Raw genomic sequence first — 24,098 nt, 5'->3', positions numbered from 1 at the left:
GCTGCATTTCCTGGACCGACTGCAAATCAACTGACCAAACAAAATGATTCATAGTGATGCTGTGGGTTGCAGAGCCACCATGGGTCTACTGTCCTGTACTTTATAATGCTGCGGGTTCCAGCCCATCCACAGGTTTGCTGTGCCGTACTCATATAATGCAGAGTTGGGTCAGCCAAGCTGCTTTCAGTCCAAAAATGCAGCTGTCACATGGACTGTGTTCACCGGACGTGTGAAGGTCCTTAGTCTGTGTGCCGCTGTATTGGGCCTCCATAAGGCACCATTTTCTCAAATAGAATATGACGTGTGTTTAAACATGAAAAGTTAAATGTCTTTCTCAGTTTTCTCAGATTCAGTATGAATACGAGAAAAAACAACAACTTCTGTGGTCTGCACAGTGTGGGCACATAGAGTTATATGTGTATCATGTTACAAATCTGTACAAAGCAAACCTGCAGTACTGCAGTGTGCTTAGTTCTTAGGCTGATTTAAATAGTACGGTTTCAGTTTCTTCTTGTAGTAAAAGCTGGGACTGGATGAAAAAAAGGTTGGAAGATTTCTTAACAAAAAAAAAAGTTAAGTTTAGTCTACAGTACATGAAATGCATATATTGTATTGTAAACAGGGAGTACTTTTCTGAGCCAGTATATTTTTGGTATTTGTAATTTTTTTTTAAAATCAGCTTTTTCATTCTGTATATAAAAAAAAGTGTTTTGCCACCTTTTTTTTTCCTGGAAAACTAAAATTAAGCAGAAATCATCAGCCTATAGCTTTACAGGAAAATTGGGGATTCAAAAAAGAAGTAATATACAGTACAGACCAAAAGTTTGGACACACCTTCTCATTCAAAGAGTTTTCTTTATTTTCATGACTATGAAAATTGTAGATTCACACTGGAGGCAAAACTATGAATTAACACATGTGGAATTATATACATAACAAAAAAGTGTGAAACAACTGAAAATATCTCATATTCTAGGTTCTTCAAAGTAGCCACCTTTTGCTTTAATTACTGCTTTGCACACTCTTGGCATTTTCTTGATGAGCTTCAAGAGGTAGTCACCTGAAATGGTTTTCACTTCACATGTGTGCCCTGTCAGGTATAATGCGTGGGATTTCTTGCCTTATAAATGGGGCCATCAGTTGCGTTGTGGAGAGGTCAGGTGGATACACAGCTGATAGTCCTACTGAATAGACTGTTAGAATTTGTATTATGGCAAGAAAAAAGCAGCTAAGTAAAGAAAAACGAGTGGCCATCATTACTTTAAGAAATGAAGGTCAGTCAGTCCCAAAAATTGGGAAAACTTTAAAAGTGTCCCCAAGTGCAGTCACAAAAACTATTAAGCGCTACAAAGAAACTGGCTCACATGCGGACCGCCCCAGGAAAGGAAGACCAAGAGTCACTTCTGCTGCGGAGGATAAGTTCATCCGAGTCACCAGACTCAGAAATCGCAGGTTAACAGCAGCTCAGATTAGAGACCAGGTCAATGCCACACAGAGTTCTAGCAGCAGACACATCTCTAGAACAACTGTTGAGGAGACTGTGTGAATCAGGCCTTCATGGTAGAATATCTGCTAGGAAACCACTGCTAAGGACAGGCAACGTTTGTGCGACGCAGAAAAGGTGAACGGATGGACTCTACATGCCTGGTTCCCACCGTGAAGCATGGAGGAGGAGGTGTGATGGTGTGGGGGTGCTTTGCTGGTGACACTGTTGGGGATTTATTCAAAATTGAAGGCATACTGAACCAGCATGGCTACCACAGCATCTTGCAGTGGCATGCTATTCCATCCGGTTTGCGTTTAGTTGGACCATCATTTATTTTTCAACAGGACAATGATCCCAAACACACCTCCAGGCTGCGTAAGGGCTATTTGACCATGAAGGAGAGTGATGGGGTGCTGCGCCAGATGACCTGGCCTCCACAGTCACTGGACCTGAACCAGTGAAGGCAAAAGGGCCAACAAGTGCTAAGCATCTCTGGGAACTCCTTCAAGACTGTTGGAAGACCATTTCAGGTGACTACCTCTTGAAGCTCATCAACAGAATGCCAAGAGTGTGCAAAGCAGTAATCAAAGCAAAAGGTGGCTACTTTGAAGAACCTAGAATATGACATATTTTCAGTTGTTTCACACTTTTTTGTTATGTATATAATTCCAAATGTTAATTCATAGTTTTGATGCCTTCAGTGTGAATCTACAATTTTCATAGTCATGAAAATAAAGAAAACTCTTTGAATGAGAAGGTGTGTCCAAACTTTTGGTCTGTACTGTATGTCTATAGCTGAGATCCGAATATGAGGACATCATCAGCATAATTACAGTATGTCACCATTACTCTCTCTTATCTTTGAGGCCTAGACTCCGGTCTATTCCTTCTATGTGTCATTTGGTGTTATCCTCTCCCCATTACTCGTGACACTCAGACTCCATGTTCGATGTGAAAGGTTCCCTATAAAAGCAATGGACAACAGTTACATATCCTGTACTGTCATTACATATGCAGTTAGTGTGACATAGCCCTAACAAATATACATTACAGATTAACCAACTATTTGTAAAAAAAAAAATTCAATTTCAAAACAATCATTTATATCCTGTTGTCCGGTACAGCTAATTATATTAAAATACACATGAAAATATAAATATTTGCATCCATAGTAAACCGACCGTTAAACTCGGGAATAGAGAGCAACAGTACACGAATATTTAAATCTACGCCAATCCCCCCTACCCAAAAAAATTCAAAAATTTAAAAATGTCACTAAAAATGGGGGGGCTTTTGGCCAATGTCATCCATAATTTAGATTTTTTTCATGTGACTTTTCCAAAAGTCACATTAAAAAAATGAAAATTATGGATGACATTATCTCCGGCCGAAAATCCGAAACATTTTCCGTAATGCCGGTTCCGGCATTTTATTCCATAGGATTGTATTATTGCCGGATCCAGCATTTAAAATACCGGAATCTGGCGAACAAAATGTGAAAAAAATAAATGCCGGATCTGTTTTTTCCGGATGACACCGGAAAGACGGATCCGGCATTTGTAAGACGGATCAGGATCCTGATTAGTTTGGCGGATCCGGCAGGCGGTTCTGGTGACGAAACTGCCACAAGTGTGAAAGTACCCTCAGAAAGTGAATTTTAGTGTTATTTCTATTAATAATAATAATTTTTGCACCCTTGCACCCAAGAATTGCCATTGTTTTCAGTGTAGAAGTTTTTAACAAAATTAAGTTAAAGATAAGTTTTTAGATGAATTTATGAAGTGATATCCTTAACCCTTTATTCGTATTCCCCATGAACAAGTTTACTTACTAAACCGTTGAGGGGGATTCGGCAGAGAACTGCTGTTTAGATCCACGAACCCTGAGGTGCCATGTAAAAATGAATTAAAGCTGTGCCATAAATGCCAGCTGTTCTTATGTGGAATGCACTTGCTTTAAAGTTGATTTTCTTATAAAAAAATACTGAAGTTCAATCTGCCACATCAACTTTATGTCCTAATAATTATTTTATAAATATCAGACGTCTAGTGCACTTAATTTCTTTGCTGATGGCATTATTCTCAGCTTCTGAACACTGCCTGGAGCTTGCTCTTTTTAATCATTTTAAAAGTGTATTTGGTGTAAATTGAGTTTAACACTGTTGAAAGGGTGTTGTTCAGGAACTCCAAAAGAGCAGTAGATGTATGCCAGAGCCGCTGCTATTGGAGTCATCCTAAACTCTCTAGCACCCTCTCTTGCTCAAAGTCAGAAATGCAGTCTTTCTTTGGAAGGTCTTGTTTAAATTGACTCAAACACTTTACAGTATTTGTATAGGTAGTCCTATGGCTGAAATTCATGTTGTGCCTGCTCATACACAAAACCAAGTGTGAATATAATTAGATTTACCATGCAACCTATTTCAATATCAAGGGTTATTTTAAATACAATGAGCCTGAATTGTGGTCAGGTGGAGACAACATGTTGCCTGTGTTCAGCAAGGGTTCGTCCATGGTACACAGATCTTTCATTGTGCTTCTTCTGACATTAGAAATTAACAGATGCCAGATCAAAAGTAGAACTTAATATAATAAAATGCCAGCCAGTTAATCAGTGGACTCCTCTTGCCTTGCATCTAAATATCCTGGCCCATGCAAAGTGGCAACCTACACCCCAGGGCACCTGCCCTTTGCCCCTTTCCTTGCATGCTTTACACAGTATTTCTACATGGATAACTATACATTAGATTGCGCGTCCTAGATCTGCCTAGATTATACACTTTTTGGGTGCATTCACACGACCGTAAGTGTTTTGCGTTCCGCAAAACATGGATACCTGCCTTGTGCGTTTCGCATTTTGCGGACCGCACATAGCCGGCGCTATATATAGAATGCCTATACTTGTCCGCAACCACAGACAAGGATAGGACATGCTCAATATTTTTTGCGGGGCCGCGGAACGGAACAACGGATGCTGACAGCACACGGTGGGCTGTCCGCATCTTTTGCGGCCCCATTGAAATGAATGGGTCCGCACCCGTTCCGCAAAATTGCGGAACGGATGCGGATCCATTTATACGGTCATGTGAATGCACCCTTTGGTAGGGCACAGGAATGCAGGATAGTAATTTGTGATTACAGTTAGGTTTTACTTTAGGGTTGAACTGTATGCAGAAATTGCATTAGCAACAGTTCCGTTATGTACCTGTATAATGAGACTTGGCTTCTTTAAAAGTAGGAGTAATCTGATAGCACAGCATGGCGGTATCTGCAGGTGCACTATGCAGAATATAGGCGGCTTACAGCAGCACAGGCTCCATTTTAGTAATAACGTTAAGGATTTGCTAATAACGCAATTCCCTATTTTTTAAAAAAATTGTTAAATACAAATTTCATTGGAATTGCTGTTCCATCCAGGAATGTAATGCTGGTTGAAAAGGAAATTCCAACTTTCCAAGGTTTTGCTGAAATTCAGGAGCTTCTAGACTACAGTTTATGGCAAAATGGACTGCAGTTCAGGGTATATAAACATACAGTGCGTAGTCCTAACGGTCATGGTTCTTCTCCACCATTGTTTCAGTAGTCCCCCCAAAAAAAGGAATACTGGGATTACCATTGATTTTCTATTTTGTTTAGTATTAATTGCATTACAAAATAGAGACAGTACAATTATTCCACCTTATAACTTATCTCCACCCCCTCAACCAACCCCCCTGGCCACTAGTTTAAAGGAGTTGGTCCATTTGGGACATTGATGACATATAGTTGACCTGCTTTCATCTAGAGAAAGCTGCCACTAAAGTGAAGGAGAGCACACCACGCATGCGCAGCGTGCTCTCTTCATCGTTATGGGAGTTCTGAAAGTAGTTGAGCGCTTTATTTTCAGGACTACCATTGCTGTGATCGGAGTTGCTTTGTGTTCGCTACAGGGGTCCCGTTCTGGAGATCAGTGCAGGTCCTAGGTGTGGGACCTGCACCAATCCAACATTGATGGCGTATTCTGGTGATATGCCATCTATGTTCCACATGGGAATATCTCTTTGAATTAGTATCAAGCCATCAGTATCATCTTGATTTAATAAGCATGATGTGGTGAAGTGTTCTTCCACTTTTCTTGCTTGGATGAATTTTGGTATCTTTGTATGATGTCCAGCCATTATATTAAAAACCTAGATTAAAGCAAATTAAACAAAATTGTGGCTATTTCGGGGGTTGCTTTTGAAAACAAATTACGGTATTACGTTTTTTTTTTGCAATCCCCAAAATACTATAAAGAATATGTTTATGTACTTCTCTGGTATTATATCATCCGGATCATTATGAAAGATAGAAAACCAGGGTCTGTCTTTTTTTTTTTAAAATATTAAAGAGAACGTACATCAGATCCTTAATCATTTTGGTAAAAAATTCTTTAAGTTGACGTTTCTCTGCAGCCATTCATTTTATATTTAATAATATAATTTTTATTTGACATCTACATTTTGAATCTTCACTTTGAAGGGTTTTCTAGTATTTTGTCATTTATTATTAGCCCTGTCGCATGTGATACCCAATGAAAGATTCATTCTCACCTGCTCCCAGGCTTCATTCAGCTAGCTTCTGGCCCTCAGCTCATTTAATTCTATCAGGGATATGGACAGGGTCAGTGGTGAAGTGTCCCCGAATGGCACATCACTGCCGGGTCACATGGCCTTAGGAACACATGACTGATAAGGCATGTGATTGGCTGCAGTAGTGCATGTGATGCTGTCTGTAGCCAAGCCGGAAGTAAACAAGCCAGGAACCGGGAGATTGCAGAACAGAGCCAGAGTGGCAGGAACAGGTGAGTATGATTCTTTCCTTGGGTATCATATCCTATGGGGCCTAATTAAAAAGGTAAAAAATCTTGAAACACCCCTTTAAGGATTATGCTAGAGATCTCAGTATCATTTAAATTTATAAATTTTTATAATATCGTAATACCTATTAGGTTTCTATTTTTGGCTTAAAATTGACAAACAAAATAATGACTTCCTAAGAAACACAACTATACATGCATTCCCAATTATCATATGTGCCCGTTTTCATATGTATGGTTTCTGTTTGTCATTGAAAATGGTTTATCTTTCTAGTACAAATATGTGGATATTTTTGATTCTTTACAATTCTGATCATTCCTGCCAATACAGGCAAAATAATATGCAAGGTTTTCTTTGAAAATGCTAAAAAAAAAACAACAACATGCCAATAAATAAAACCACCCTAAACCGAGCACCCTATCTATGTCTCTGTATTGTTGATTAGAAAACACAAAGCCGCTTTTCCCTCAGAGATTCCTCCTTCGTTTGTTACTTAATGGCAAGACCTCACATTCTTCCTGAAATTGGCTGCGTGCAAACGGGGTGCCGTTCGAATGCAAATTCATAATGCCTTTTCTTATATACCTTTTATTTGTCAGAGTTTGTTATCTTTCAGAACAATAAAGAGAGCCTGGACTCATCTATGCTAAAATTAAGAATTTATAACTATATGGAACAGATGTTTTCATAAACATTTGCTATAATTAATTTCAACTAGGGATTGAAGGAACAAAGCCATTTTTTTCCTCTTGAAAACTTTATTGCTATTTCCCCACACACCAAACTGAATTCTTCACTTTAATATTGTTAATGAAACAAAATTACTATTCAATTTTCTTTTCATTGCAAGAAACAAAATCTTAATAGGTGCACAAACCATTTAGACACAGATATATAAAAGTCGCAGCATAAAGCATTACTTCTAGAAATGTAAAACAAAAGATAAGTCTCTGCGGCGTTTACTTTGCCTCTGCTTATTATTAACACCCGCCCCCTAAGGTTTCGGTTTTGGGTCACGGGTAGATGGTTCTCTAATTTCGCCTTGGCTTGATATACAGTTGTTGTACATTTGGATGATGTATCATATTGTACATTGGTCTTAAATGGACGCCTATTAAAATGATACTATATCTTTGTATAATTATCTTAACGCCGCTGTTTTACGTGAATGCTATGTTTTTGTGTGCACATTCTTTTCTGCTATGGTTTATGTAGCATGGTGGCTTTGATGCTGTCGAGCACACGAGAAGGTATGGGCTTAAATTCCAGAAGTTCATTATTTTGTCTTTGAACTTGTGGTTGTTAAAAGACCTACCACAGAGAATTGTGATCAACCTGCGGGCTATCAGGGAACTACATGAACCAGCATGCCCATCAGTACGACAGTTTTGAAGAAACGCAATAATTAATGTAGTGAACTTTACAAAATATAACATTACTTGTTGTTTATTGTATATACAGGGCATTTGAAAGATCTTCAGACCCTTTCCCTTATTTTGTTATGTTAAGCATTAAGTATTTAGACACTTTACTCACTACTTAGTTGAAGCACCTTTGACAGCAGTTACAGCCTCCAGTCTTCTTGGGTATGATGCACATATGGATTTTAGGGATTTTCTGCCATTCTTCTCTGCAGATCCTCTCAACCTCTGTCATGTTGGATTGGGACCATCTGTGGACATTCTTTTTCAGGTCTCCAGAGAAGTTCGATTGTGTTCAAGTCAGGGCTCTGTCTGGCTCAGAGACATTCACAGAGTTGCCTTTAAGCCATTCCTGTTTGTGTGCTTAGGGTCATTGTCTTGTTGGAATATGAATCTTTGTCCCAGTCTGAGGTCCAAAGTACTCAGGATCAGGCTTTCATTAAGAATATCTCTGCACTCTGCATTTGGCTTCCCTCAACCCTAACCAATCTCCTTGCCCCAGCTGCTAACTCCACACAGCCTGATGCCACCACCACTATGTTTTACTGTAGGGATGGTATAGGGGATTGCCTGGTGTCCTCCAAACACTTAGAATTGAGGCCAAAGTTCAATTTTTGTTTAATCAGACCAGAGAATCTGTTTTTCGCAGTCTGATTGTCCTTTAGGTGCTTTTTTTTTTTTTTTTGCAAACGTTCATTTCGTGTCTTTTACTGAAGGAGGCTTTTTTATGGCCACTGTTATAAAGCACAGATTGGTTGAATGCTAATGATAGTTGACATCCTGGAAGTTTCACCAGTCTGTACACAGGCTCTTTGGAGCACAGCCAGAGTGGGTTCTTGGTCACCTTTCTTTCCATGGCCCTTCTCCCCCCGATTACTTAGTTTGGTGGAGTGGCCAGCTCAAGGAAGACTCCTGGTAGCCTTCTTCCATTTAAGAATTATGGAGGCCACTGCACTCTTAGGAAATTTCAGTGCAGCAGAATTGTTTATACTCTTCTCCAGATCTGTGCTTTCACACAATCATGTATCTGATCTTTGCAGGCAGTTCTTCCCTCCTATTGGCTTGGTTTTTGCTCTGATATGCATTGTAAGGTGTGAGACACAGGCTGGGTCTTTCCAAATCATGTCCACTCAACTGAATTTACCACAGGTGGACTTCAATCAAGGTGTAGAAACGTCTCAAAAATGACCATGAGAAATGGGAGGCCCCCAAAGCTAAATTTCAAGTTTCTGAATACTTATGTCTGAGCAAAATTTTTAGTTTCTAAAATTCTTGAGTTTCTAAAAACTTGAGTTTATTTTTCTTTTACCACAAGGCCGCAAAATAACATAATGTGAAAAAGGTGAAAGGGTCTGAAGACTTTCCCAACACACTATATGTAATAGGCTTAGTAAATTTAAACGTGTACTTATATGGTCTTAAATTGCAACCTGCATTATAGCGAAGACGAGCATTCACAATCCTGTTGGTTATTGAAAACAGTCAGCAAGCTTGTTAACCAACACACCCCTAACAGCATTGCTGAGCTCCTATAATACATTTACTTTCTATATCAGGTCAAGATTACAGATCACCAAAGTACTCCCTGTACCATTGGTTCCTCCTGAGATCTTACATCTACTTCCCTCATTTCCCAAGTCATACATACCAGCGTAGAACGTATTGGTTATTATATATCATTTTGTCCAGTAGGCTAGGGCTATAGAGTGACTTTGTTCATGACACACACATCACAAAGATCACAATGTAGCTCTGCCTATGTCACAGCTAATAAAAGCAAAAGGGGTTGCATTGTGACCCACAAGTTGCCACAAGTGACCCCATTTACCCCCTGCAACTTGTGCTTCCATGTAGCCCTAGCCTATCTCCAAAGATATGTGAAGGTCAGTGGTTTTCGATTCCATATTTCTAACAGATGTTAATACATGTGATTTCAGGGCATTTTTCAAATTCACTTCTCATGATTTCTTCTGCTCTATAATCTCTGATAAAATATTGTCCTCTTCCGAGAACCAGTTATTAGCTCACACAAATCTTTCTATAATTATCATTAATTTCTCCTTTTGTACTGTAGTTCTATAATTAACATGGTCTGTAATTAGAACTACCTTGTAAACCACCAGAAAGTATAAAGGATATACCAAAATATAAAATATTGGTGCAGTACGTGGATAAAGCAGCATTTAAGGCCAATTCATCTAATTTGCCGGTACCTAATATTTATGTAACAAGCAACAGGTATATTTCCAATCAGTTGTGTCTCTCAGGTAGTGAAGATAAAATAATAAAACAAATCTCCATGTCATGAAGGCCAAAATTGGCTATAATGCCAGAAGATGCCAGTAGCACAAAGGTTAAGAAATGACGAGCTCAGATTCTTGTCTACAAATGCTCACAGTTTAGGGAATAAGATCAATGAACATGAGGCTATAATGGCATCTGAGAATATAGATGTAGTGGCTGTTACTGAGACGTGGTTCAAGGGGAGTAATGACTGGGATATATCAATACCAGGGTTCTCTCTATACAGAAAATACAGAGAAGGCAAGAAGGGGGAGGGGTGACCCTGTATGTGAAAGATAGCATAAAATCTAATTTGATACAAGTTAGCGAGAACAATTTAGAGTCAGTTTGGGTTACCTTGCAGCTTTATAATCATAAGGTAACTCGTGTAGGTGTGATATATAGACCACCTAGCCAAGTCAAAGAATTTGATGATCTACTAGTTGAGGAAATAGCTAAAATGACATTGGAGGGGGAAGTTATCATTATGGGAGACTTCAATCTTCTAGATGTAAACTGGAAAACCAAAATAGCCAGGAGTACAGATATTCTAAATTCCCTACTGGGATTATCTCTACAGCAAGTAGTTGAGGAGCCAACCCGGAAGGAGGCCATTTTAGATTTAGTATTCACAAATGGGAATTTGGTATATGATATTACTGTAGGGGAAAGCTTGGGATCTAGTGATCACCAGTCAGTGTGGTTTGCTATAAGTACAGTGACTAAGTCACACCACACAAAAACAAAAGTTTTAGATTTTAGAAAAACTGACTTTTCTAAAATTAGATTAGTGGTATACGAGTCCCTATCAGATTGGAACAGTTTCATTAGTCCAGGAGAAATGGGACTACTTAAAAGTGGCACTATTGAAGGCAACAGAAAATTGCATTAGGCTTGTCAGTAAAAGCAAAAAAAGGAAGAGACCACTGTGGTACTCAACAGAAGTGGCCAAATCATTAAAAACAAAAAGATAGCATTTAGGAATTATAAAAACAAAGCAAAATGAGGATGACAGTAAAATTTATAAGATTAGGTTATAAGAGCTTCTAAAGCACAGGCAGAAGAGAAATTAGCTCAGTCAGGGAAAAAAGGCGATGAGGCATTCTTCAGATTCATAAATGAAAAAAGGAAACTAAAACAAGGAATTACCAAATTAAAAACTAAAGAAGGAAGGTATATGGAAGAAGATAAAGAACTAGCTGACTGCCTCAATGAATACTTCTGTTCAGTTTTTACATAGGAAAATGACCTCAGTTAGGAAAGAAGACGAATGAATCTTTTGATGCATGTGTCTTTACAGAGGAAGAGGTTCTAAGTCAGCTGTCTAAAATTAATACAAATAAGTCACAGGGGCCTGATGGAATACACCCAAAGCTATTAAAAGAGCTCAGCGGCGAACTAGCAAAACCATTAACAGATTTATTTAACCAATCACTGGCAACAGGAGTCGTCCCAGAAGATTGGAAATTACCAAATGTTCTGCCCATTCACAAGAAAGGTAGTAGGGAGGAATCGGGCAACTATAGGCCAGTAAGCCTGACATCAATAGTGGGGAAATTAATGGAAACCATACTTAAGGAGAGGATTGTGGAACATCTAAAATCCCATGGATTAAAAGATGAAAAACAGCATGGGTTTACTTCAGGGAGATCATGTCAAACTAATCTTATTGATTTTTTTGATTGGGTGACTAAAATAATAGATGCAGGAGGTGCAGTAGACATCGCTTATCTAGACTTTAGTAAGGCTTTTGATACTGTCCCACATAGAAGGCTTATCAATAAAGTGCAGTCTTTGGGCTTGGACTCCCATATTGTTGAATGGATTAGGCAGTGGCTGAGGCACAGGCAACAGAGTGTTGTAGTCAATGGAGTATATTCAGACCAAGGTCTTGTTACCAGTGGGGTACCTCAGGGATCTGTTCTGGGACCCATATTGTTTAATATCTTTATCAGCGAAATTTCAGAAGGCCACGATGGTAAGGTGTGTCTTTTTGCTGATGACACAAAGATTTGTAACAGGGTTGATGTTCCTGATGGGATACACCAAATGGAAAAGGATTTAGGAAAACTAGAGGAATGGTCAAAAATCTGGCAACTAAAATTTAATGTTGATAAGTGCAAGATAATGCACCTGGGACATAAAAGCCCAAGAGCAGAATATAAAATCAGTGATACAGTCCTAACCTCAGTATCTGATGAAAAGGGATTTAGGGATCATTATTTCAGAAGAAGACTTAAAGGTAGGCAGACAATGTCATAGAGCAGCAGGAAATGCTAGCAGAATGCTTGTGTGTATAGGGAGAGGAATTACCAGTAGAAAGAGGGAGGTGCTCATGCCGCTCTACAGAGCACTAGTGAGACCTAATTTGGAGTATTGTGCTCAGTACTGGAGACCATATCTCCAGAAGGATATTGATACTTTGGAGAGAGTTCAGAGAAGAGCTACTAAACTGGTACATGGATTGCAGGATAAAACTTACCAGGAAAGAATAAAGGACCTTAACATGTATAGCTTGGAAGAAAGACGAGACAGAGGGGATATGATAGAAACTTTTAAATACATAAAGGGAATCAACAAGGTAAAAGAGGAGAGAATATTTAAAAGAAGAAAAACTGCTACAAGAGGACATAGTTTTAAATTAGAGGGGCAAAGGTTTAAAAGTAATATCAGAAAGTATTACTTTACTGAGAGAGTAGTGGATGCATGGAATAGCCTTCCTGCAGAAGTGGTAGCTGCAAATACAGTGAAGGAGTTTAAGCATGCATGGGATAGGCAATAAGGCCATCCTTCATATGCGATAGGGCCAGGGGCTATTCATAGTATTCAGTATATTGGGCAGACTAGATGGGCCAAATGGTTCTTATCTGCCGACACATTCTATGTTTCTATATTTTAACTCAAATTTCAGTTTTCACATATGTAGTTACTACTGAGGTGATAATCCATAATCACAATTTTTTTTCCTCACAAAATGGCCGCCGTTGCCCTCACCCTGAGGCTAAGCCCGCCTTCTCTCACTACCTAGAATGCATTGTGCTAATCTCGGAAACGCGCTGCCTCAACTCAACCAATCGGAGTTACTCACACTTCAACACAATCTCTTCCTCCTGAGAGCCCATACATTTTAGCAAGTGGCTGTATTGCTGCGCATTATTTCAGCCTGGACACATAAAGATCTCACTCCCTTTGTTATGAGGAATACGGACACTGCCACAGCAGCGCGGCGCCGGGAGGGGGGACAGGGAGCTTCCTCATTGTTAACCCCTTCCAAACAGCGGCCCCTTCGGACTGCCGCAAGGTATGGGTTAAACGGCAGACATCCACTGATGTCGGTTGTTACAGTAGATTGTCAGCTGTATGTTACAGCTGATAATCTACTAAACCGCTCGGCCATCCTGTTCAATTGCGGGGGAGAGGAGTGGTGGGGGGATGGACACTCCCTGTCTGAAATAACAATTTTCTCCGGCTCGGCCATCCTGAAGGGGGGATTGAACCGCAGAAACACAGCGGCACGGCCCAATAACCTCAACACTCAATGAGGGGATCGGAGCCGCGCTGCTGAATGTCATTGCAGGGGTTTATGTTTATGTATATTTCCTTTTTTTTACACTTCTGGCTGGGTACCTGGTTTAATGCTTAGTAGAACAGGATTTACAGGTCTCTATGCAGGAAGTAACTTCTGGGTTCAGACGGGAGCAAGCACCCAGGGTGCGGGACTGCCCACTTCTACGTCCTCCGTCTTCTGTATGAAGAAGCTGGGAGATGGAGGACACCTAACAACGCTCTTTTATCGGCAAAGCTAAAATGCCAGAGGGAGGACCGAGTATGCAGGAATTACATGGTAATTTAATACCTAGCCAAAAGTATAAACTAGGGCACTAATGTAAACGTAATGAGACAAATCCAATTAAATAAAAAAGAAAATATGACAATTATCCTTTAACACCGGATCTTATGGTCACCTGCCTTTACGGCAATGCATCCAATGACTGGAATGGTAGCAGTGTGGGTGGATGAAGTGAGTATAAGATCCTTTATTGTTTTTTAACCATTGGTTTTAGTTATCCTAAAATACCCCTTAAAAGGGGCTCTCCGGGAATTAAGAAAATGAAAATACTTAAATATTACTTTATTATAAATATATTCTCAAATACCTTTCATTAGTTATAAAGGCTTGTTTTGTCTAGGGAACAATCATTAGGAGAAATAAAATGGCCGCTGTCCTATTAGTACACATAAAACCTGTCCTAATTACACAGGAGAACAAGTTACTTCACAACACTGAGGTAAAGAGCTGCCTCATCCTCTCTACTTGTCAGGTCCTCTCCCAGTGGCGTACACACAATCCATAGGGCCCCGGTGCAAAACTGATCCATGGGGCCCCCTCTCCGTCGCCGTTTGCATTATTCTTTTTTTAAAAAAGTCTAAGTCAAAACGGATCCGTCCTGACTTACATTGAAAGTAAGGGCTGGGCCAAACTGAACGGAGCCAAACTGATGCATTCTGAACGGATCCTTTTCCATTCAAAATGCATTGGGGCTGAACTGATCCGTTTTGAATCGTTTGTGACATCCCTGAAACGGATCTCACAAACGGAATTCAAAACGCCAGTGTGAAAGTAGCCTTAGACTATTTTCACACTGGCGTTTCTGAGTCCGCTTGTGAGATCCGTTTCAGGGATGTCACAAACGATTCAAAACTGATCAGTTTAGCCCCAATGCATTCTGAATGGAAAAGGATCCGCTCAGAATGCATCAGTTTGGCTCCGTTCCACCTCCATTTCGCTCTGGAGGCGGACACCCAAACGCTGCTTGCAGTGTTTTAGTGTCCGCCTGACGATGCAGAGCCAAACGGATCCGTCCTGACTTACAATGTAAGTCAATGGGGACGGATCCATTTTCACCGACACAATATGGTGCAATTGAAAACGGATCCGTCCCCCATTGACTTTCAATGTAAGTCAGGACAGATCCGTTTTGACTTAGACTTTTTTTAAAAGAATAATGCAAACTGATCCGTTCTAAACAGATACAAGCGTTTGCATTATAGGTGCGGATCCGTCTGTGCAGATAGCAGACTGATCCGCACCTAACGCAGGTGTGAAAGTGGCCTAACTCTGCTATATTTCTGTAGCCTGCAACCTCTGACTGCCCAGTTGAGCTGAAACTACTACACCCAACATGTTCTGGCAGTAATAGTAAATGGATATTGGTGCAATTCTGAGCTACTAGTCTATATAATACATTATGTATTATATAGACTAGTAGCTCAGAATTGCACCAATATCCATTTACTATTACTGCCAGAACATGTTGGGTGTAGTAGTTTCAGCTCAACTGGGCAGTCAGAGGTTGCAGGCTACAGAAATATAATAGAGTTAAAAGCCATTGATAGGCCAATGAAGTATTTTACCATACAGTACCACATGAAGGCAATACAGACAGTAACATTGCCCAGTCAGCCCCCACTCTGAGTCTGAGCTCAGTGACCAATTAATATTATTTTTTTTACAAATCTTAATAATCTTATCTAGTTGTTCCTTCCAATCCGGACGGTCGGCACCGGCTTCTGTGCGCGCTCTCTTCTCCCTGGCCCTGCTGCGTCTCGGCGTCGTGCGCCTGCGCAGCCTAAGGGAAACATCATGTCCGGTGCCTAACAGTTAGGCACGCCACACCAGCACGGGGAGGAGACTGACGGGGGGAGGAGACTGACGGGGGGAGGAGACTGACGGGAGGGTAGGCCTGGCTCTGCAGAACGGAGCGGTGGGCCCCGGGCCCTGGGCCGGCCGCCCGGGTTATTATACAGGCAGGCGCAGTGCCAGCACACACAGTACTACTGCAGGGCGGGGCCAGGGGTCCACAGGCGGCCGGGCCCCCTGGAGTGCCGGGCCCGGTCGCAAATGCGACCCCTGTATGTACGCCCCTGTCCTCTCCTACTTATCAGGGATTACGGTCTTGAATACAGATTGATATTCCATTTTTGGGGGGAAAAATTCAGCAAAACTTGTAATTTATACATTAAAATCTCTGCTCTTAATGAACTTAAGTCCTCTCCTCTACATCGGTTCTATGCAGAGGTTTCAGCAGAGCGCAAAGAGGACAGGCAGGAGCCACAATGTGGTGTACAGAGCTCCTGCCTGGGTGAGGTAGTTGCGGGTCCCAGCTCTGCTACAGAACGGGACCCCTGAAGGGTAGAGAGAGCATTCATTTCTATGGAATTGCTGAAAATAGCTGAACACTAGTTTGGCTATTTTCAGAACTCCTGTAGAAATTAATGGAGATCACACAGCACATGCATGCTCTTCTTCACTTTCAGGGACCCCTTCTGGAGATACAATTAGGTTCATATATATTTGGACAGAGACATTTTTCTAATTGTTGTTCTGTATATTGGATGGAATGGATTTTGAACAGAGCAATTCAGATGCAGTTGCAGTTCAGACTTTCAGCTTTATTCAGTGGGTTGAACAAATTAATTGCATAAAAAGGTGAGGAACTAAAGCATTTTTTAAACACAATCCCTTCATTTCAGGGGCTCAAAAGTAATTAGACAAATTAAATAATTGCAAATAAAATGTTAATTTCTAATACTTGGTTGAAAACCCTTTGTTGGCAATGACTGCCTGAAGTCTTGATCTCATGGACATCACCAGACGCTGTGTTTCTTCCTTTTTAATGCTCTGCCAGGCCTTTACTGCAGCGGTTTTCAGTTACTGTTTGTTTGTGGGCCTTTATGTCTGAAGTTTAGTCTTTAACAAGTGAAACGCATGCTCTATTTCAGACATGCTCAACCTGCGGCCCTCCAGCTGTTGTAAAACTACAACTCCCACAATGCCCTGCTGTAGGCTGATAGCTGTAGGCTGTTCAGGCATGCTGGGAGTTGTAGTTTTGCAACAGCTGGAGGGCCGCAGGTTGACCATGCCTGCTCTATTGGGTTCAGATTAGGTGACTGACTTGGTCATTCAAGAATATTCCACTTCTTTGCTTTAATACACTCCTGGGTTACTTTGGCTTTATGTTTTGGGTCATTGTCCATCTGTATTATAAAACGCAGAGCAATCAGTTTGGCTGCATTTGGCTGGATTTGAGCACACAGTATGTCTCTGAAAACCCCAGAATTTATCAGGCTGCTTCTGTCCTGTGTCACATCATCAATAAACACTAGGGACCCAGTGCCACTGGCAGCCATGCATGCCCAAGCCATCACACTGCCTCCGCCATGTTTTACAGATGATGTGGTATGCTTTGGATCATGAGCTGTACCATGCCTTCGCCATACTATTTTCTTTCCATCATTCTGGTAGAGGTTGATCTTGGTTTCATATGTCCAATGAATGTTCTTCCAGAAGTATACTGCTACAGAGGGATCTGGATAGATTGGAGGCTTGGGCATATAAGTGGCAGATGAGGTTTAACACTGACAAATGTAAGGTTATTCACATGGGAAGGAATAATGCAAGTCACCCGCACATATGTCAGGCAGCTGCTGCCAAGGCCAGTAAGATAATGGGTTGCATCAATAAGGGCATAGATGCCCGTGATGAGAACATAGTCCTTCTACTTTATAAATCACTAGTCAGACCACACATGGAGTACTGTGTACAGTTCTGGGCTCCTGTGAACAAGACAGACATAGCAGAGCTGGAGAGGGTTCAGAGGAGGGCAACTAAAGTAATAACTGGAATGTGGGGACTACAGTACCCTGAAAGATTATCAAAATTACGGCTATTCACTTTAGCAAAAAGATGACTGAGGGCAGATCTAATAAGGGGACATCCTCTGCGTCTGGAGGAAAGAAAGTTTGTACACAAACATAGAAGAGGATTCCTTACGGTAAGAGCAGTGAGACTATGGAACTCTCTGCCTAAGGAGGTAGAGGGCCCTGGATGTATTTCTGGAGTGTAGTAATATTACAGGTTATAGCTGCTAGAGATGGGTCGTTGATCCAGGGAGTTATTCTGATTGGAGTCGGGAAGGAATTTTTTTCCCCTTAAGTGGGGAAAATTGTCTTCTACCTCACAGGTTTTTTTGGCCTTCCTCTGGATCAACTTGCAGGATAACAGGCCAAACTGGATGGACAGATGTATTTTTTTCAGCCTTATAAACTATGTTACTATGTTATATCCTGGAGCGTGTTGTTTACTTGGTTGGCTGTTGTGAAGGGGTTTCTCTTCACCATGATAATTATTCTGCAATCATCCACCACTATTGTCTTCTGTGGGCGTCCAGGTATTTTTGCATTGTTGATGTAACCTGTGCTTTCTTTCTCAGGATATAGCAAACTGTAGATTTTGCCACTTCTAATAGTGTAGCAATTTCTTGGATATTTTTTTTTTCCTGCTTTCGCAGATTAAGGATGGCTTTTTAATTGAGAATGAAATAATGAAGGAATTGCCCACACCTGCCCATCAAACAGCCTTTGAGTCAATTGTCAGTTGAACATGTAAAGGAGCTGAAACTCCTAAACCCTTCATCCAATTTTAATATGGATACCCTCAAAGGAAAACTAAAAGTCTGGACTTTATGTCCATGTCCATAAAACATAGTCAAGTTATAGTTACAGTGGATATAAAAAGTCTACACACCCCTGTTAAAATGTCAGGTTTCTGTGATGTAAAAAAATGAGACAAAGATAAATCATTTCAGAACTTTTTCCACCTTTTAATGTGATCTATAAACTGTACAACTCAATTGAAAAACAAACTGAAATCTTTTAGGTGGAGGGAAGAAAACAAAACAATAAAAAATCATATTGTGGTTGCATAAGTGTGCACACCCTCTTATAATGGGGATGTAGCGGTGTTCAGAATTAAGCAATCATATTCAAAATCATGTTAAATAGGAGTCAGCATACACCTGCCATCATTTAAAGTGCCTCTAATTAAACCCAAATAAAGTTCAGCTGCTCTAGTTGGTCTTTCCTGAAATTTTCTTAGTCGCATCCCACAGCAAAAGCCATGGTCCACAGAGACCTTCCAAAGCATCAGAGGGATCTCATTATTAAAAGGTATCAGCCAGGAGAAGGGTACAAATTAGTATTCCCAACGCATTAAATATACCATGGAACACAGTGAAGACGGTCATCATCAAGTGGAGAAAATATGGCACAGTGACTGGACATCCCTCTAAAATTGATGAAAAGACGAGAAGAAAACTGGTCTGGGAGGCTACCAAGAGGTCTACAGCAATATTAAAGGAGCTGCAGGAATATTTATTTATTTATGCACTTATATAGCGCTACTATATTCCGCAGCGCTTTACAGACATTAGCATCCAACTGTCCCCAATGGGGCTCACAATCTAAGGTCCCTATCAGTATGTCTTTGGAATGTGGGAGGAAACCCACGCGAACACGGGGAGAAAATACTAACTCCATGCAGATGTTGCCCTAGGTCAGATTGAAACCTAGGACCCCAGCGCTGCAAAGCACCAGTGCTAACCACTGAGCAACCGTGCTGCCCATATATCTGGCAAGTACTGGCTGTGGAGTACATGTGACAACAATCTCCCATATTCTTCATATGTCTGGGCTATGGGGTAGAGTGGCAAGACAAAAGCTTTTTCTTACGAAGAAAAACATCCAAGCCAGGCTACATTTTGCAAAAACACATCTGAAGTCTCCCAAAAGCATGTGGGAAAAGGTGTTATGGTCTGATGAAACCAAGGTTGAACTTTTTGGCCATAATTCCAAAATATATGTTTGCTGCAAAAACAACACTGCGCATCACCAAAAGAACACCATACCCACAGTGAAGCATGGTGGTGGCAGCATCATGCTTTGGGGCTGTTTTTCTTCAGCTGGAACTGGAGCGTTAGTTAAGCTAGAGGGAATTATGAACAGTTCCAAATACCAGTCAATATTGGCACAAAACCTTCAGGCTTCTGCTGGAAAGCTGAACATGAAGAGGAACATAATCTTTCAGCATGACAACAACCCAAAGCATACGTCCAAATCAACAAAGGAATGGATTCACCAGAAGAAGACTAAAGTTTTGGAATGGCCCAGCCAGAGCCCAGACCTGAATCCGATTGTAAATCTGTGGGGTGATCTGAAGAGGGCTCTGCACAGGAGATGCCCTCACAATCTGACAGATTTGGAGTGTTTTTGCAAAGAAGAGTGGGCAAATCTTGCCAAGTCAAAATGTGCCATGCTGATTCATACCCAAAAAGACTGAGTGTTGTAATAAAATCAAAAGGTGCTTCAACAAAGTATTAGTTTAAGGGTGTGCACACTTATACAACCATATTATTTTATTTTTATATTTTTTCTTACCTCTACCTAAAAGATTTCAGTTTGTATTTCAATTGACTTGTACAGTTTATAGGTCACATTAAAGGTGAAAAAAAGTTCTGAAATGATTTATTTTGTAATTTTTTTTACATAACAGAAGCCTGACATTTACATCCACTGTAACTATAACTTGAATATGTTTTAGTAAACCGGTAATAAAAACACAATTTGTGTCGGTGTCCAAATCTATATGGACCTAACTTTGGGTGTGGGTCTCAGAGGTGGGACCTGTACCTAGCTGACTTTGATGGCATATCCTAGCTATATGCAGGGGCGAATTGGCCATAGACCTTACAGAGAAATTTCCCAAGTGGCCGATGCCCAGGGGCCCCCCTGAGCTCTCCTCACAGCCGGCCAGTGGAAGTTTTTTGGATGTATTTTGTGATAGACTGTGGTATTTTAGTCTGTTAGGGTGGTATAATGTGCCACAATATGGTATTGTTGGCCTTGCCTTCCATCAATTTGGACCCAACTACAAAACAGGGCTGCTTTTAGTTTTTTTTCTAGGGCCACTTTACGTTCCCAATCCGTCCCCTGGCAATAGGCCATCAAAGTCTGAGATTGAACAACCCCTTTAACGACTCATTTGCATATGGATTAAAAGTACCTCTCGAGAATGAAGCAACAGATCGCTAAGAAAAAAAGATAGGCCTTCTCTTTAAGGAGAACGGCCTGTGAAGATATTCTCTGCTAATTTCAAGATGTTGGGCTATTGCTCCTGTGCAGTAGTAATTTAAGTTTAAGCCAAGAGAAAGCATTTTATGTCGCTTTTCTGTTGATTTAGTGTTGCCCATTTATATATTACCCATAAATTATATTACATCTTGTTGCCTAATTCGAATATTGCAGCATGTATGGAATTAGGTTGTGCAAATGTTTCAAAATGAATCCTCACATAAATCTCCGGCATAAATCCAGAAGCAACCAAATCACGCATTCCAATAAAATTCACATATTCCCCCAATAAAAGCCTATTTTCAGATATTAGAAGACAATTTGCCATTTGTTTTATAGCTTCCATGTTTTCCATATTGAAGGCATTTGTTTTCAGAGAAAGCGAACCCGCAGCTGTATCCTAACTCCAGTCTGTTGTCAAACTTAATCAGCCTCTCTTTTTAGTTATAGGCTAAAATGTTTTCTATTAAATAATGCGGAAATCTGATTGTATCGCTATTGCAGGGCATTAATCTAGCGGTAATTCCCTGTCGTTCACACATTTGACTTGGAAATGCCATGGGGTATAAGCTAAATGACATAAAATACACATTTTTAAGACCCTTCCATGTTCTATCAGGCTATTAATACACAGATGTAACAAGATTCATTACTCTGTCGTGGATTTGGGTGATACATTGGAGCTATATTGGAATTTATTATGTGAACATTATTACTTTTCTGTTTTGTTACTATATTTGTCTACTTTCCTGTGGCTCTCCCATGCTTCTTCTTAGGGGCTGTTCACACAGCGCTTTTGAAAGGGGAATTTGGCACAGATGCAACTTACCATTGTATTGTCATTGAATTGTTTTATTCTGTTGTTTACATTTTCACTGCATTGAAAAATTTTGTTTTTAATAAAAATTATTGTCTCCAAAAAGCCATTGAGCAGCAGAGCAGAAACCACCTCCCACTGGTTTGGGAAAAGTTGTCTTTTCCACATTTGAAATACTTTTTTATGCTTGCAGAACATGTGGACAAACTGAAAGATGAAGGGGTGTTCTAATAAAACCCACCTTCATTGCTCAAAACATGCCTGTAGGAGAAAGTTTGTAATATGCTTACCGTTCCAAAGTTTTGTGTATAGGTATCTTTAGAACCCACGTGATCACGTGATGCTCCTCTTCTGAAAGTCCAACTTCTGCTGATGTCACGTCATTTACCAGGCTTCAGACCTAGGCTATGGACAGGACATGACTTCACTATTCCTCTCCCTGGCTGAGTCCGGTATCAACAGCACCTGCGCCAGGGAGAGAAATAGTTCTGCCCCGTCCACATTCCATCCATAACCCTGGTCAGAAACCTAGTAAAGGACGTGAAGTCAGCAGAAGCTAGATTTTCAGAAGAGGAGCATCATGTGACAGGATTCCGATCCACGCAACTTCAGAACGGTAAGTATATTGCAAACTTTCATCTACAGGCATGTTATGTGTAATTAAGGTGGGTTTGGAGGACCTTCTGGGTCCCTGAAAATCTTTTATTTTCAGCTTACAAGGAAATAATTCAACCAATATGCCTGCATGGGTTGTCACACAATGACAGTTGCTGCCTCAAATTTGGCTGCTGTTCTAATTACTGATTTAATAATGTATAGTCAATTTAAATTTTAAAGAGAGAGACACACGACCGTGCCGTTTTTTTGCGGTCTGCAAACCACGGATATGCAAAAAACGGAAGCCGCCAGTGTGCCTTCTGCAATTTGTGGAATGGAACGGGCGGCCCATTGTAGACATGCCTATTCTTGTCTGCAAAACGGACAAGTATAGGACATGCTATATATTTTTTTTGCGGGGCCACGGAACGGTGCAACGGATGCGGACAGCACACGGAGTGCTGTCCGCATCTTTTGCGGCCCCATTGAAGTAAATGGGTCTGCATCCGAGCCGCAAAAACGGCGGCTCGAATGCGGACCAAAACAACGGCCATGTGCATGAGGCCTAATGCTGTTCTTGGGCTCTTTGTAGCTCTACAGAGCGCTGCAACGGGTAAGATGTCACTGTTCTACAAGTGAATTTTCTCCATAGTTTACCACATATCCAGAACTGCTCCTGCAACACATGGAGTTTGACACATCACTGTTTTGCGAGAACACATTTCACTGGTTATTTTTTGCATTGCTACAAGTAGCCTTAGTATGTGTCAGTGTCCTTCATTGCACCTTTTTCTCTTACAGGAATGTCGGCCGATGAAAAAAGGCGTGAGCCAGCCTCCGAATCAGAAAACATCTTTATATCGTACAGGTATTTCATTAGACATATGCAGCACGTTTATTTCATAATTGTATGTACCGCACTTACCTTACACGATGATAACTGGATCATTTACATAAGAAAAGTTATTTAACCCTTTCATTGCCGGGCGTTTTTTTGTTTTTTTTTGCGTTTTTATCTTTCTTCCCTATTTTCCTTGAGCCATAACTTTTTTATATTTCCATTCGCATAGCTGTATGAGGGCTTATTTTTTGTTGGACAACTTGTACTTTCTAATGCCACCATTAATTATGGCATGAAATGTAGTGAGAAGCTGTAATAAAATGTCAAATGGGGTGGAATTGGAAAAAAAACCTCAATTCCTCCACCGTTTTACGGGTTTTGTTCTTACAGTGTTTAGTTTGCGGCAAAACTGACCCGTGCCCTTTATTCTCTGAGTCAGTAGGATTAAAACAATACCCCATATCTATAGGTTTTTTATGTCTAAATAGTGTAAAAAATAAATCTAAACTTTGATTAAAACAAATATATGAAATTACATTAAATTCTGACCCCATAACTTTTTTATACGTTTGTCTACTGAGCTTTATTTTTTGCAGGACAATCAGTAGTTTTTATTTATACCATTTTGGAGTGTGCATGACTTCTTGATCACATTTTATTAAATTTTTTGGGGTAAGAGAAGCAATGAAAAAAAATAGCAAATTGGACATTTTCGGTCGCGGAGATACCCATGATGTTTATATTTATTGTTATTTAGATATTTATTTTTTAATTATACGGAAAGGGGATGATTTAAACATATATGTGTGTGTGTGTGTGTTTATATATATATATATATATATATATAATAT

At 40.4% G+C, this 24,098-nt stretch overlaps 1 protein-coding gene across 1 annotated transcript in view; it reads left to right on the top strand.

The window, feature by feature from the left end:
- The window catches only part of TBC1D5 (TBC1 domain family member 5), a 603,675-nt gene that overhangs the window by 261,214 nt on the left and 318,363 nt on the right, over positions 1–24,098 (top strand). Inside the window, exon 5 of the mRNA XM_044293280.1 lies at positions 23,208–23,274. Coding sequence (XP_044149215.1) covers positions 23,208–23,274 — 67 coding nt within the window. The remainder of the gene's footprint in view (positions 1–23,207; positions 23,275–24,098) is intronic.

This window comes from Bufo gargarizans, chromosome 5 (assembly GCF_014858855.1).
Source record: "Bufo gargarizans isolate SCDJY-AF-19 chromosome 5, ASM1485885v1, whole genome shotgun sequence".
NCBI classification, from domain to species: Eukaryota; Metazoa; Chordata; class Amphibia; order Anura; family Bufonidae; genus Bufo; species Bufo gargarizans.
The sequence above is the reverse complement of the archived record's forward strand: the minus strand, read 5'-3'. Positions and strand labels throughout refer to the sequence as shown.